This window comes from Magallana gigas, chromosome 9, assembly GCF_963853765.1.
Source record: "Magallana gigas chromosome 9, xbMagGiga1.1, whole genome shotgun sequence".
In the NCBI taxonomy this organism is placed as follows: Eukaryota; Metazoa; Mollusca; class Bivalvia; order Ostreida; family Ostreidae; genus Magallana; species Magallana gigas.
The window spans coordinates 2,628,034-2,644,007 of NC_088861.1; the positions used below are offsets into that span (position 1 = coordinate 2,628,034).

A 15,974-nucleotide genomic window follows, 5' to 3' on the forward strand; every position below is an offset into this window, starting at 1 on the left:
AGGTAAACGTCAGATTAAAATACAGTATAAAGAAATTAATACTGAAGCCTAACACCATACTTTCATAATTTAACTATTCCTTTGTATGCCTATTTCCTGTTCAATTGTTGGATAATTGATTTGCTTACAATATGCAACACGATAGAATAACAAGTAATAAAATCGTCATGTTATTAAATATATTTATTTCGATTATATACATTTATAATCTCATGTGGTAACACAGCCTGCTTATAACGCAGAGGTAAAAGATATATGTATATATTGCATGATATATACGAAAGAAAGTTCTCAACTTTGCTCATCTATGACACAAACTCGAAATGGGTACAGATAACCAATATATGTTATACATAAACACTAACACACCTTATAGGTAATAAACATAGGAGCAACAATTGCAGGGATCATAAATACACAGAAAAAGGAAAATGTTTTACACAAACTGCTGTAACAATACAAATTGCATAGATTTTCATTCATTTATTTGAGACAAGATATGTACCGGAACAAGAAAAAATAAAGCACTAAACTGGTGAGCCTTCCTTTTTAATAGATAAAATATACACATAAAAATATCAAATTGTATTACAAAATGATAATGAAAAGTAAGTCAATATGGAATTATTTGGTTTGTAGCAATAAAGCGGAAATACTAGTATCATACAATAAATAAAAATCCACATACACATACCAGTATATTGCATGTTTATACAAGAATTTTATATATTTGAGAAAAAATCCTCATCCAAAAATATAAGACATTATCTTTTAAGATGTAGCACATCATTTGTAGAGTACAACTCATAAGTCAGAATAAATTTCATATACACAATTAAAATACATTCATTCTCTTCATGTAAAATAGGAAAATAAAACATAAGCATATATATCATTAAATTTGATTATAATGTCTTTGGTGCATCAATAAATATAAAAACAAAATGTCAATTATCATGGTAGATATTTTGTAGACCAATGACGTAGATCAGAAGTTTTCTTTGTTGTAGAAGAACTTGGTCCCTCCCACTGTGGAATGCTTGTTGCACATTTTGTGTAGGGTCATGGAGAGGACACCTGGTCCGCAGAAAAAGACACCTACACTGGTACTGAAATCAATCAATCAATCAATCAATCAATATAAACCAATTCAATCAATCAATATGAATCCTCTGATTAATCAATACATGTACCGGTACCCGGTATTTTATTGATCTTATCTACACGCATCAGCTGATTATTATCTCTATAGAAGTTGGTTTATTTTAAAGATAAACTGAATTTAAGGTTGCTCCATACTCGTAAAATTCTCTGAAGAAAGTGGAAAAACCGAACTGATTTCGACTTAATAGACTTAAATGTCATCAATTGTTAGAAAAAATATACATGTCATCACACTTTTTGAGATGCCGGACAAACATAAACTAATGCATATTTTAGCATTAGAAAAATGTATTTTTTTTGTTAAAAGTAAAATCTTGTAGGCAGAAATTTGTTTTTCTTGTTTAATTTTAATGTCAACTTTATCAGAAAACTAAAATTACAAAAATATTTTAAAATTAATCGTTGGAATGCATTTAGACACACAACTGAGAGAAAAGTCAGAAAAAGAGTTATTTCCCCTTTGCATAGATAAAATATATAAAAATTTGGAAATTTAGTATAAAATTAAGTGCGAAAATATCTTGAACCTACCAATAATTTTCTAATTACATCCATGTGATTATATTCACATGAAATAAATAAAACTATCTTGCACAATTTTTAAAGAATTCAAACTTTTACAAAAAAGTGTGACGTCACAGAACACTGGATCTACTTTAATGTGCTTTTCTTGGACCAAGTATGAATTCTTGTTCCTGCATCATGATTTTATACCAATAATAACAATCTTTCAAATATAAATTTTTCTATATGTACTGAATGAGGTTGAAATAATCAATTTCAAACAAAATCTTTATTTCTTCCAATTTGACATAATCCCAGACAACAAGTTTAATAATGGATCTGATATCACTGTATTTTGACCTGATTGCTGTTAACCCTGATATCTTGACCTGATTGCTGTTAACCCTGATATCTTGACCTGATTGCTGTTAACCCTGATATCTTGACCTGATTGCTGTTAACCCTGATATCTTGACCTGATTGCTGTTAACCCTGCATGATATCTTGACCTGATTGCTGTTAACCCTGCATGATATCTTGACCTCCTTACCTGGGGTGATTCTTTGTAATGTCCTGGAAAATTTTATCCCAGTTTGGTCGTCCATAATGAGTCTTTTGAGCCAAACCTGTTACTGGGTCCACATCTTCATGTTCGTGAAGAATAATGTTCTGAGCCTAAAATTATGCAGAAAAAAATAGAATCGAATATATCAATTTATGGTTATTTTAACCTACAGTTTATTTGTTAATACATGTATACCAAAATTAAAAAGATAAATGATCAATTCTCCCTTTTAATAAGCCTTGAACTACTTATATACAGTAAAAAACACAGTTATAGCAAACACACTTATAATGAATTGACGCTTACAGAGAAGTGAATTTCATTCCCAGTGACTTTATTACATGTTGTAATCTTGATGGATATAATGAATTACGCTTATAACGAATCAAAATCCCCTGTCCCTGGCACTTCATTATAAGCTGCATATTTTACTGCATGATGGAGATTAGATTTATCTCCCTTTACAATCAGATAAAGAGATAGAGTATGCAATTGTTCATGAGAATATTTATTATAACTTAGTTGGTGATGTTTGTATGTGCATAGAGAGTTATCTCCCTCCATAGTACTTTAGCACTCCTCCTAATCTATAGTTGTTACTTTATGTTTACATGTACTATCTCCCTTTATGATCAACTGAAGAGCATGAAATAACTTTGACTGTAAGCTCCTACCACCTCCCCATTGATTGGCGATATACCTACCTGGTTTTTGTCCCAGCCCCTGGTCAGGTAGATGTAGTAGTTCAGGAATTCCCCGAGTCCCTCCTCTGCCATCTGTTGGTCAAAGTTCTTCAGCAGGTCGTTAATCCACTCAAAGGAGTTTGTGTCAGGACACACCCAGTAGAAGTAAACCTTCCTCAGCTTCATGTCCGCCTTGGCCTCCTTGTGTTTATGCCTGGAAAAAATTACTTCATCATCTGAGGGATTAACTTTACAAATGATAAGATGATTTGAACTGCAGCATTACCTTTCAAAGTCCATTAAAAATTTTCAATCGAGTTTTATTGATGGAAAAAAAATATATAAAAAATGAATCATTTAAAGTGCATAAAATTGTAAAATATGACATATTTCACCTGGATTGATACATTACATACAGGAAACTAAATTAGTGAATGGTTAAAGTAATAAATACCATTTTTTAAAGGATGTGTACTACATGCAAACAATTTTTCTATCTCAGATCATGAAAAGATATGAAAAGAAATGAGTTCTATAATCCCACTTATCCTTTTTTCATGATTTTTCATGATTTAGTGTAAGTCTTTGAGCTCACCAGATGTGTCTGAGGATGGAAGCAAAAGGAGTGACCCCGATTCCTCCAGCCACGAATACATCAACTTCATACCAGAATATGTCCTAAAATTCAAAAACATAGAAATGTACTAAAATTTATCAACAACAAAAAAGAAACAACCTTAGCGCATATATCTTTGAGGATATAACCATATATGTTCATTTTCAGAAGAATGATGGTGTGTATAAACAAAACTGATATTGTAGTTTTTATGGACTATTTTGTTGATTGTAGAAATGGATTACACTTTTGATTAAACAACCATAATTACATACCTCTGTAGCTGTTCCAAATGGCCCATCAACAGACAATCTGTAAATAAATATTTAACAGTGTATACCATTGAGCAAAATTTCTCATTTTGGTACTGATCAGGTGAGTATATAATTTTTTAGAGGACCTAGTAAGCTATCAAAATCAAAATTCTTTAAAATATAATAATTAAGCACATTCTATGGGCAACACAATCCCTATAAAAGTGTTTGCTAAATATGCCTTCCAAAAATCTATATTCCTCCAAGATGCTCCTTCAGTAGGATGTTATGAAAAATAAAAAATTTTGTTAACAACTACACTAATTTATAAATACTACTGTGGAATCATAAAAAATTGTGGGGGCCAATTTTTGGTAAGATACCCTCAAAATCCACGAAAAGTGAACATTGAGCCCCCATGTAATTCTAATGATTCCATATTATATATTTTTGGGATGAAATTCCCAGACCTTGGCATTTTTCTGGAAGACTGGAATTCTCCGTCATCGACGTAGCATGCCTTGGCCAAAGCTTCCGTCCAATCACCAGCTCGTCTAATGTGTACCGAGAAAAAGTCATCCTCAGGGGCCTACAATCAGCACAGTAACAAAAAATTAGTACCAGCTTTACAATGATGAAGATACTGTACTACTGTATACAGAGAAATAATCGCCCCTGTTCTATTTTTGCCCATTCTGCCCTCGTTGTCAGCGGGCGTATTTAAGGCTGGGTGAATTCCAATGTCTCAAATTATCTCTCTTAAAACACAACTGTGTCTGAGCAAATTCAAGGCGGGGCAAAACTTTTGCAAGTAAAGGGCGATAATTACATGGGGCAAAAAATATCCCTGTATACAGTATTCTTTTCATCTTTTACACTCTTACCACTTATCAATTCCATTTTTACCCTCTCCCAACTCATCTCTCAACACATTCAGGTACCTTGTGACCTTAAATTCTTGATGGTCAAATGTAATTTCAACTCTGATTTGTAAATTAATGCACAGTTTTGAATTAGAATTTCAATTTCAATATGAAATTTACAACATTCATATTAAGGGGTCCAGGAATCTAACTTTCCAAACTCCATCTCCTTAATGAGATAATCAAATAATTTCATTACATAAAATTCTCTCCCCTTACCGAGGTTAGAGTGAATGGATGCCACTCCAGACTAGAGAGACTTGGACACTGGAGAAATATGTACTGTCCTGGGCCCATCTTAAATCCTTTCTTTTTCAACTGCAGTTCAAACACTTTGGATGGATGCTGTACCACCTAAACAAAGACATGGCCGGGTGAAGATGCATGATACTGCCGATTCCTAATTAAACGCAAGGTATTAATATTTGCATATTTTAAAATCTGGTTTTTATTTTTCTGACAGATATAAACTGAATGAAATTATGATAAAAATTTGGTGTTTGCAATTTTATATTCTTGCAATTTGATGCAAAACGTTGAAACACGGAATAATGCTTTTTTCATCCCACTCCAAAGATCCGACTGAAAAAATATTTCCCCCTTCATCCCACTCCCAAGATCTGACAGAAAAATATTTCACCCTTCATTCCCCCAAAGATCTGGGCAATATTTCAATGTCTCCCCTCCCCCAGGTTTAAGCAATTTTACAATTATCTGCATTACCTTGGACACGACCACTACTTGCTTGCTCCTCCAGAACCTGACCAGTCTCTCTATGAAGTAGATCGCCAGGGGGCCCGCGACCCATTTCCAGGCCTGAAACAGAAACCAGACAAATAGAATAATATCACCAGGAATAAAACAGTTACTTTCTCTTCCACTTCCTTATAATCATTTTATCATACTTTAACCAAAGTTTTTGAATTTACATGCAATAATGGGTCTTCACTGATTTCTTGAGAGATATCTGACTGAGTTATATCAAAGCTGATATCCTTTTTAAGGCATTCATCTTTTTTTTCCAATTAAAATCTGTCACTAAAGTATGCACTTCTATAAAATGATGATCATTCACTGTATATCTACATCCATCCATCACATATCTACAGACATTCTTGACTCCTAACAATATAGTACCTCTAATATGTGTGACTGTTTGCTACATAATACAGTAAAACACGGTTATAGCGAACACGCTTATAATGAATTGACGCTTACAGCGAAGTGAATTTCATTCCCCAAGTCTCTATTTCATGTTGTAAACTTGACAGTTATAACGAATTACGCTTATAATGAAGTTAAATTGCCCGTCCCTGGGACTTCGTTATAAGCGTGTTTTACTGTATATGTAAATAAATCTTACATTGGGTTCAAGGCCGGCAAACTGTGGGTTGGGGCACCCCCCTGGTGTCCCCCAGGTACTGGATGAGTTCATACAAGCTACAGGGTCATGTTCGGCCACATTGGTCTGCCTCCTGACAATTCCTCTGTAATTATAGTAATATATGATGTAATACTACATTGTACACAGTATTCTAATGGCTACTGTAAAGTTTATATACACAGACAATGTTACAGACAATTCACCCAAGAGCAAATTAAGTTTCGTTCCCCTTATCTTGAAATTTTACAATAAATTCATTTGATACAACATCATTTTAATTCGTGATTTTTATACCCTTGATTAACTTTTTTTCTAGTGCATTCACTTCCATGCCTTGCAAACATGACTGATTGTACACATATATTTTATACCGGTAAGCCAAATATTCAGGTATTATGTACATTGTTGTACATGTATGTCTTTTATACTTATTACTTAAGTAATGTACTTACTGAAAGCCATGGACAATAAGGCCAATAAAAAAGATGATGAAAAGGTGATGGGTGAACCAAAAAATCTCAAAATATGAACGTCTGAAATAAACAAGTAACATTCAAAATCATAATATACTGGTAAGCATATCTTTTTGCGAATTAAACTGTACATGTAATTATGATGCTAAATATCAACAGTGTATATATAATTTTAATATGAAGTTTTGTGATGTACTGTACTAAGTATAAATCATATTTTTTGGTTAAATCAAATTATCTACAAACTACTACCAAACTACGCAAGTACTTGATTAATGTGTGAAAGATGCTTAAATCTAGATGGAGAGGCAGTGGGTCTGGACCCTCTCCCCTCCCCTTGAAATTTTTTTTTAATTACAGAGTAAAATTAATAAACATATGCCTTAGACAACAACCCCCCCCCCCCCCAAAAAAAAAAAAAAAAAAAAAAAGCAAACCTAAATATCCCTCTGATGCCCTCAAATATTTTCTTGATCCGCGTATAAATCTATAGCTATTCGAAAATACATAAAACTATATAACAAATCTTTGATCAAATCTTGTCAGAAGCTTTTGAAACACCCTGTACCTGATGAGCTCAGTTGCTGAGGAAACCATGACGATGAGTACGAGAGTGATGACAACCCCGGACACACCAGACAGTGTTTTCAAGGCCTCCTTTACTGCATCCTGCAACAGACATGTCAGAAAAGACCACGTCAGTCACAATGGGATGCATGAAATAAAAAGAGAGCGCACGTACACATATAATACAGTAATCACCAGGAAATCATACATGTACATGCAATATAAAAACCATAGAAAGTGTACATTAGCACATTAAAGGACATAACTCACAGGATTACTGTATAAATTACATGTTTTAGTATTCAGGAATAATATCTATAATTATACTGGATATTATGAAAAGTGATATCATATGCATGTTTTTCAGCTGTATAACTATTCTCATGCCTTTGTACAATCTATAATTTGATACCAATTTTGAGCACAAGTATATTTGGCACATCTCGGCAGATTCGAATCTCATCTAATGTAGGTTATGGAATCGGCCGAGGTTTGCCGAGTGGTACAAGTGTTTTCATATACTTACAGTATTTAACTTTGTAAGTAATGAAATACAAGTTCATTGTGCAGTGAGACATACTGTGTTTGGTGAATCTATGAAGTTGAGATATGTGGTGCCTGCGGTAGGATTATCTCGTAATGAACTCAGCCTAACTAGCAGGTCTCGGCGAGCCTCATCTCTGCTGTTATAGGCCTCTACGTAGCGCTCAACGTTAAATATGTGAGCTCCCAAGTGTATGGCTAAAATTACAATAATTATTCATTTCCAATACTATGAAATATGATAGATAAAAATCAATTATACAGTATCAATAGCTGCAATAATGTAGCCCTCTCCGATTTTTTATATCTGATGTTTACTGGAGAAAAAAATCGGGAGAGGGCTACATTATTGCAGCTACAGTATCAATTGAGCACGTGAAAAGAAAACTGCAGTGATACAAATTAAATTGAAAATGCATTCATTTTGTTTTGTTCTAAATTTCTTGATTTTCGTCAAATTTAAAAATTTGATCAATGCAGACCTAATCAGATAATTTCTCCAATACATGCTAGTAGTATTTTGATGAAAATTCATCTCAATTTATTTAGCCCTTCTGTTGATTAATCATGAAGTATCCAAGGTCAATATAATAGCCCCAACTAAAGTATATATAAATCTATAACTATAAATCATACTCAATTGAATAATTTGTCTCACATAAAATTCAAATAAAATATATCTAATGTATGGACCAATTCATATGTTTCATATGTTTACTTCATTAGAAAAAAAAAACAGAGTATAAATTCTATATCTACAAAGTTTTCTTTTCTATTACGTTATTTTAGAACATCAGGATTCAAGTTATGTTTAAGTATGCATTTGTAAGAAAGTACTTGTAATTCTATATCTATACTATATCTATACTTAAATTACCAGTATGAACACAGATCATATATGCTATGTAACGATGAAAGGTGATGTGCTTGTCCAGCTGACGACGTATATTTCTAATACAACACCTCTGAAATATAAAACAAATAATTTCTTTTTAAAAACAATATTGTATACACGGAAATATTCGCCCCCCCCCTTTTTTTTTGGCCCCTTCCGCCCTTGTTTTTAGTGGACAAATTTAAAACTGGGCGAATTCCAATGTTCCAAGTTATCTCTTATTACACAAGTGTGTCTGGGCAAATTTAAGATGGGCCAAAAACATTTTCAGGTGTAGAAAGGCAAAGGTGTAGAAGGGCAAAAATAAAACGAGGTGAAAATAACCCTGTATACAGTATATGAATAATTTACTTAAAACAACAAAATATCTGTTGTGCATATATTACACTCTCTCCACTTTTGAATTAGGATATCCGAAAATAAAGCCGTAAAAAACACTTTTTTTTATAATCTTACCTAGAAGCAAATCAATTCATAGATCAAGGAAAAACTAATGGATAGCATTTATGAAAAAAGGGGATTTTTGAATTATTCAGCAGATATAGCTCATCTTACAAATTACTTTGTAGATAAAGATCATGGAAGTTTTTAACTTTTTCTAGTTTTTTTACCAGATTATTTAATTTGACCCAAAACTTCCTGGTATTTTTCTGAAAATCATTACAGACAGGATGCAAAATCAAAAGAAAATCAATTTCTGCCAAAAAATCTTTCCACAGGATTTCCTTATCATCGATTATTACCAAAAGCAGAGGTGCTGATACTTCCCGATTGCTTTCTGAATTTAAAGGAAGATTTCAAAAGCTCTAGATCTCTATAATTCTAAAAGAAAATCATGTGCAATCATAATTAAGATCTAATTTCATATCAAAAGGAAATAAGTTTAGGGTGTAAAATCCAAAAATACTTTAAAGTAAGTGTAGAATTGAGCCAAAATCCCCAAATTACACCAATTATATACTTAAAATTTAATACAACTTTAAAGTACCAGTATAATTTGGTATTTTTGCTAATTAGTAGATTTACGAAAAGGTACTTCCTGTTAAATTGCTTTCAAATTTGGAGAGAAAAAATTTATTGAAATAAAAAATATTTTTGGTCAATTTGGAAAACAAGATGATGAGTCATGTAAAATGCCTGTCAAACAAATATGTTCCCAATTTAAAGTTGAGGGGTATGGACAGAAATGTTAAAAAAAACCCAAAAGGACAGTAACAGTAATACGCTCCCACATTGGTATTTTCAGAGAGTCTGAACCAAAAAAATAATATTTTGTAAAAAAGCCCCTGCAAGTCACTGTAGCACACTTCAAAACTTGGAATGATCCAAAGATTCCAGATATTTGGACAACAAAATGCCCCCACACGATCTAAAGAGCATGCATATCAGCAAAATTAAAATTCTTTTGCCGTATAGATATACATGCATGTAAGACCCCACTGTAACACTATTTCTTACTTGGAATGATCCTCTGATGGCAGACAGCAGGTTCCTACAGACCGGCAGGAGTATGAGCATACAGTTTAGGTTGAGACAGGCTGCACTGGCTCGGGCCCAGGGAAGGGCGGGCTACAAGGGGCACAACTCATAATGAACAAGGCCTCAACTCAAGACATAAACATATACTCATAATGAACAAGGGACATAACTCATAATGAACAAGGGACATAACTCATAATGAAACAAAGCCTTGGAGTCAAGACATAATTAAATCCTCATTAAACAGAAAGATACCATACACTAGAACATTGAAAAAAATAAAACGTTGATGACGAACATGGCAAACTAAAAGTGAATTGCCGCTTCAAGAAGTCAATAAGAAAGTTTATAATTCATTTTTTTAAAAATCCAATTTATATGAGTTCATTACCCTTATAACGGTAAGAATTTACAATTAAGGAATTGACGAATTGTTCAGAATTACATGTATGTAACAGTATGTTGCAGTGAACACCACAAAACTTTGCTATATTTAGTGTTTGTACTGAATGAGTTGTACTGAAACAATATGGCTATATATTCCTGTTTATTGATATTACTCGTAGTTGAAATGCCATAAAATTGCTTTTAAATAGCGCCATTAAACATCTTACCTGTATGCTATTAGTGTGGTCATAAAAATGACATACAGCTTAAAAAAAGGAACCTGAAGGAGAAATTCTTTAACTAAACCAATTAAGTTAAGTGTACTAGTTGTAGCTCAAGAAAAATATAAGTTGTTGCTCACTATACTTCGACTAAACACAAATTCATTATAGTTGAATCACTGCATTTTACCTTTTTTAGTGGAGAAAAAGGGAGGAGAAGTATTTCATAACTAAACCAACTACCGGTAGTTAGCTCAATTGAGAAATATCAATTGTCGCTCACTTAACTTAGAGTAAACACAGATTTATCATAGTTAAAAAACATATACCTTATGAATAATTTAAGGCTCATTACAAAAATGTCTTTTTGCTGTTGAGACGGAGTTACTATGAAATTGCAAAGTACTAGAGCTGTTAATAAAAGTTCAACATATTTCAATTATTAAGCCCTCTTGCTTTCACTTAGTGATGCTCTCCCTGTTTCATCTCCATGTCCTAATTGTGTCTTGTTAATGTTAATGCAATATCTTGAGGGCAAGAGAAAACTCCTAGATTTTTAAAAGTCAATTAATACTGAATTCTTACCCCAAGCATGAGGTTGGTGTAGTCGTAGTCTCTTGTCAGGAAGTTGAAGTAGGTAACGACGAAGTATACAATGTTTCCAATCAACCAAACAATCTACAAAAAATGTCACCAAAAGACATAAACAACATAGGATTCTTAATTCTATTAATGGAAGCATCAAAGATTTAACACTATACAGCTCCCCTTTTAAAAAACGAAACTTGGGAAAGGGGGTGGGGACGGTCATCAGATTTAAAAAAAAAAAAGTAAATGGGTAGAATTTAAATCATACAAGTGATTTACTAGCTACTAGAGAATATCTAATTATGCACTGAAATATTGATGTTCATATTTGTATACAATTATTTTTCTAGTTCATACATATTATGTAAATCTATGCCTAGAAAAATTCCAATTTATAATTTTAATATATATATTTAACACTGTATACAATTTCAATTTCAATTTCAATTTCTTTATTAACCAATTAAGGGCCCTCAAGGGGCAGCATGAAGACTGTTGACATACGACATCCAATGAACATAAAACATTCAATAAACATATACAAGAGGGAAAGAGCTGGATGATTGAAAGAGCTAAGACAGACATGAACAATTAAATAGTACCTGGTATATATGTATATACGGTATATATATATGTATAATTATGTATGTTTCCATACATTCAATACAGTGTCTTCTATATATTTATGTTAAACACCATATACAATATAAATATGTCAAGATACAAATGCACATACATATGGTATGCACATTTTTATACTGTGGATATATACATAGTACCAGTAATCATTTATTCATGATAATTTAACATTGATAAAATATTAATCATCATGTTTTTAAATTATAGCCCAAATATAAGGCATTCACAAAATCACAAAAAACACAGAAGAATTAAAATTGTGAAGGACAATTTTGAAGATTGTTTACAGTATGCTGTAATGCAGCATGGTTGTTATAACATATTAAATATGTTTACAGTATAAAGGCAGAATGAAAAAAATATTAAAAAATCATTATGCAAGGGCAGATATCATGTTTAAAATTTAACAAATTTTTACATAAATCATGATCTTGGTACATGTATAATGCACTAGCTGCTTTGCAGAGAAATATGTGGGACAGCAAGGACTCTTGTACAGTTTTTATTAGTATCATTAGTACATATACAGTTGGACCATTATAAATATCTCAAACATAAATATTTTGAATACCAAGGATATGTTGATGAGAGTTGGAATGTAATTTATTCCCATATCTTTGAATACTATTGTCCGTTTTGAGATCTGACTGCATTTACATGCACTGCATGAATTCTAAGTACTGTAGATTCCTAACTAAACATGAAGAATTAATTTCCGCATAAAATCGCGAGTAGCAACTCTCGCGGTTTTTAAAATCTCGCTTTTATTTTTCAGACAGTCTTGAACTATAGGAATTAAATTATACATGTAACAAAAAATTGCTGATCGCGATTTTATATTCTCGAGATCTGATACAAAACAGCGGAATTGCGGAATTAAGAACTCACATAAAAGAAGGAATTTACAGTACATGTACTGAAAAAATGCTTGACTGCATAACAAAAATTATTCATGCTGTAATAAATTTCATTTTACTTGTGCAGTAAAATTTAAATGAAATTTGATTGTAAATGTACTAAAAGTACTTAAACCAATTAGACAACATACACCATGTACTTGTGCAGTAAACTTTTAAAATTCATGAGCACTTTTGAAGATTCAGACTTAACACTTTGTAAATCATCATTCTTTGGCCAGGAAATGGTGTTCCTGTGTATAAGTGAAGACTATCAAGGCAACCACTTGTTGACCTGTCATAAGTCTAGCTAATTCATTAAACAATTCACATCCTGCTTTGGATTATCATCTTCAGTGTAGTGAATAATATGAAAGTCTAATGTACATATTATCAAATGACCAATCAGGCATATACATGTAGTCTACATGTATTCAAATCAAAAGCTGCAGTTTTTCTAAAATATAGTCATGCAAACAATTTTCTACAACAGAATGAGACTGCTTGCTATCATTAGCAGCAACAGTAATGAATAATGCAAAATTTTCATATTTTTTTAACATCTTTTATGATGTTTAACATTTTAATTCAAAATAAAAGCAAGTGACACTCTGTTGTGTTAGAATTTAAGTCTTTGTTCAGAAATTCAATTAAAACTTTTAATATAGTGAAGAAAAATCACATGATGACAGATACTGAAGTTTAAATTTTTTTCAAGATTTAGGCAATCATGTGCCGAAAAACATGCATGCAGATCTGCAGCTATTTATCAGTATTACACATTCCGTGTATATGCAACGATTAAGTTGATAAGGAAACTTGTTCGTGTTACCAGTGTATGTAAGAGAAGATGATTCACATCACGATGTCACAACATTTCCTTATTGAAAACTGATTACTACCCTACTCTTCCGAAACATGCAACAGTGATCAAACATTTAGGTATTTCTAAATCAAGAAAATATATTGAAATAGCCGATATATAAATTAACATGTCTCTTCACTCATGAAAAAAGTTATAAAATTTTAACTTGGCACAAAGATATATATAAGTAACAGGAAGAAGATTGGGAAGGGTGGCTTAAGATAGGAATCATATGGGGATGTTCAATTTTAAGTGTATGATTTCACTGTAATATTATAACTTCACTACCCTGAAGATAAAACAATACATGTACATGTATGCATTTAAAAACATGACAATTAAAATAAAATAATTTTAATTGCCTACCACATGTACATGTTTTTGCAGCTATCAATGTGACTGTAAAAGCCAAAAACTTTCAATGTAAGTTAATTATACGTGAACATGTAAATATAATTTTTACACAATAAATTAAGGATTATAAATATAGGCCTTTGTATATATCAAAAATACTTACAATCACAAGCCATCTGGGTAGATCGTTCAAAATTCTCGCCATGTTGCTTTTATAACTGTGAAAACTCAACTAACTTATGAATCACCACACCGTTACACGATATGGCTGTTAAAACCAACTGAGGAAATTCGAGATGAATGGGTGGCGCGCTCTTTCTCGTTCTTCTTTCTCCCACACATTCTTGCCCTTACAGTCCATTATTTAAAACTGGTTGTGAAACACATGATATTTTCCCTGTTCATTTCACTGTGAGAAGGATGACACGATTGCTTCGATAGTCGATAGATCTAGTTGTCATGTCGGTTGTCACATGTGTTTACTTTGTTTTTGTTAGGTTAGCCCCGCCCACTGTTTATACAGTCGAATCCGTGTATTCGGAAGAACGAAACATCAACAAATGAAATTGCCATCATCAGTAATATATATTAAATATATCGATATACAAAATGTCGTACATCAATACGATACATATAAATAATGTACGTGTAATTAATTTAATTAATTTGTCGTGTTGTTGTTGTTTTTTGCTGATTTGAAATACCCGGTATGGTGGCATATCTCTGCCCCTGGTGTGCAAGTTATTTTTCTATTAATTATGTCGACATGCAAGATAAATATGTTGACATGCAAGATAGTTATGTCAACATGCAACATAACTATGTTGACATGCAAGAAAACTGCTATAAAAAATCTCAAATATCGCCAACATGTGACATCCAAGATGCTAGATACGGTACCTATTGATGTCAACATGCAACTTATTTATGTAAACATGCAACTTCTCTATGTCGACATGCAACTTATTTATGTCGACATGCAACTTAGTTATGTTAACATGCACGATTTATATGTTGACATGCAACATATTTATGTCGACATGCAACTTATAAGTGGCATGTCAACATATTTATCTCGCATGTAAACATAACTAAGTTGCATGTCAACATATTCATCTCGCATGTCAACATAAGTAAGTTGTATGTTGACATAAATAAGTTGCATGTCATTATAAATAAGTTGCATGTTGACATAAATAAGTTGCATGTCAGCATATTTATCTTGCATGTTAACATAAATAAGTTGCACGTCGACATAAAAAGGTAGCATCTAGCATCTTGGATGTCACAGGTGGGCAATATTTGAGATATTTTTTTTAGATTTTGTATAATTCTTATCTGATTGCAATTTTCTTGCATGTCAACATAATTATGTTGCATGTTGACATAATAATCTTGCATGTCAACATATTTATCTTGCATGTCGACATATTTGATAGAAAAATAACTTGCACACAAGGGGCAGAGATATGCCACCATAACCCGAAGTTGATGTATACAATAGGAACCCCTGGTAAATCTCTCTGTGAAAGAAATATGTTTTGTAACATTCTGACGAAATCTCTTTTCGCCCATCCGATTCCGAAACATTATAAAAAAAATTACTTCCATGCACCATACTTATATCATTAATTTAATTTCACAATGTTATCTTGATCTTGTTTGTAGGGAGAGGACAAAAATAGGCCATGCCTGCTGTCAGATCCTATTTCATTTTGAAAAAAATATTGTTTAAACTGATTCCAAGCAACGAATTATTGACATTCATGTATCACAGGACAGGACCCCCGCCCCCTTTTTTTAACCACTGGGGAAGTTGACTTTTTATACAAAGTCCTTTATAGTAATGTACAAAACATGCATGCTCCATTTTAAATATCAAAAAATTAACGGAAAATAAACGATTAATGCATCCCCCCCCCCCCCCCGGCATATGAAAAGAGGAAGCTTAAGCCCCTTTTTATATGCAAGTTG

At 32.4% G+C, this 15,974-nt stretch overlaps 1 protein-coding gene across 1 annotated transcript; it reads right to left on the minus strand.

Annotated features, from left to right (window-relative positions):
* Nucleotides 1-165: 165 nt before the first annotated feature.
* LOC105319325 (cytochrome b-245 heavy chain) lies at nt 166-14,512 on the minus strand. The gene is made up of 16 exons (XM_034475987.2): nt 14,164-14,512; nt 11,244-11,336; nt 10,030-10,140; nt 8,554-8,641; nt 7,714-7,874; nt 7,135-7,235; nt 6,546-6,626; nt 6,073-6,196; nt 5,433-5,525; nt 4,929-5,063; nt 4,257-4,375; nt 3,808-3,844; nt 3,512-3,594; nt 2,938-3,130; nt 2,219-2,343; nt 166-1,109 (listed from the first exon to the last, which is right to left on the minus strand). Exons 1-16 carry the CDS (start codon nt 14,203-14,205, stop codon nt 989-991), a joined length of 1,707 nt encoding a protein of 568 aa, XP_034331878.1. The 5' UTR covers nt 14,206-14,512; the 3' UTR covers nt 166-988.
* Between the last annotated feature and the right edge of the window lie 1,462 nt (nt 14,513-15,974).

Bases quoted from the DNA above. Each gene is read 5' to 3' on its own strand.
- LOC105319325 (XM_034475987.2), bottom strand. From the start codon at position 14,205: ATGGCGAGAATTTTGAACGATCTACCCAGATGGCTTGTGATT. The intron at 7,875-8,553 runs GTAATTTAAGTA...TTGTAATTTTAG, and splicing joins TATGATCTGTGTTCATACTG to CCATACACTTGGGAGCTCAC. The intron at 4,376-4,928 runs GTAAGGGGAGAG...TGCTGATTGTAG, and splicing joins ATCCATTCACTCTAACCTCG to GCCCCTGAGGATGACTTTTT.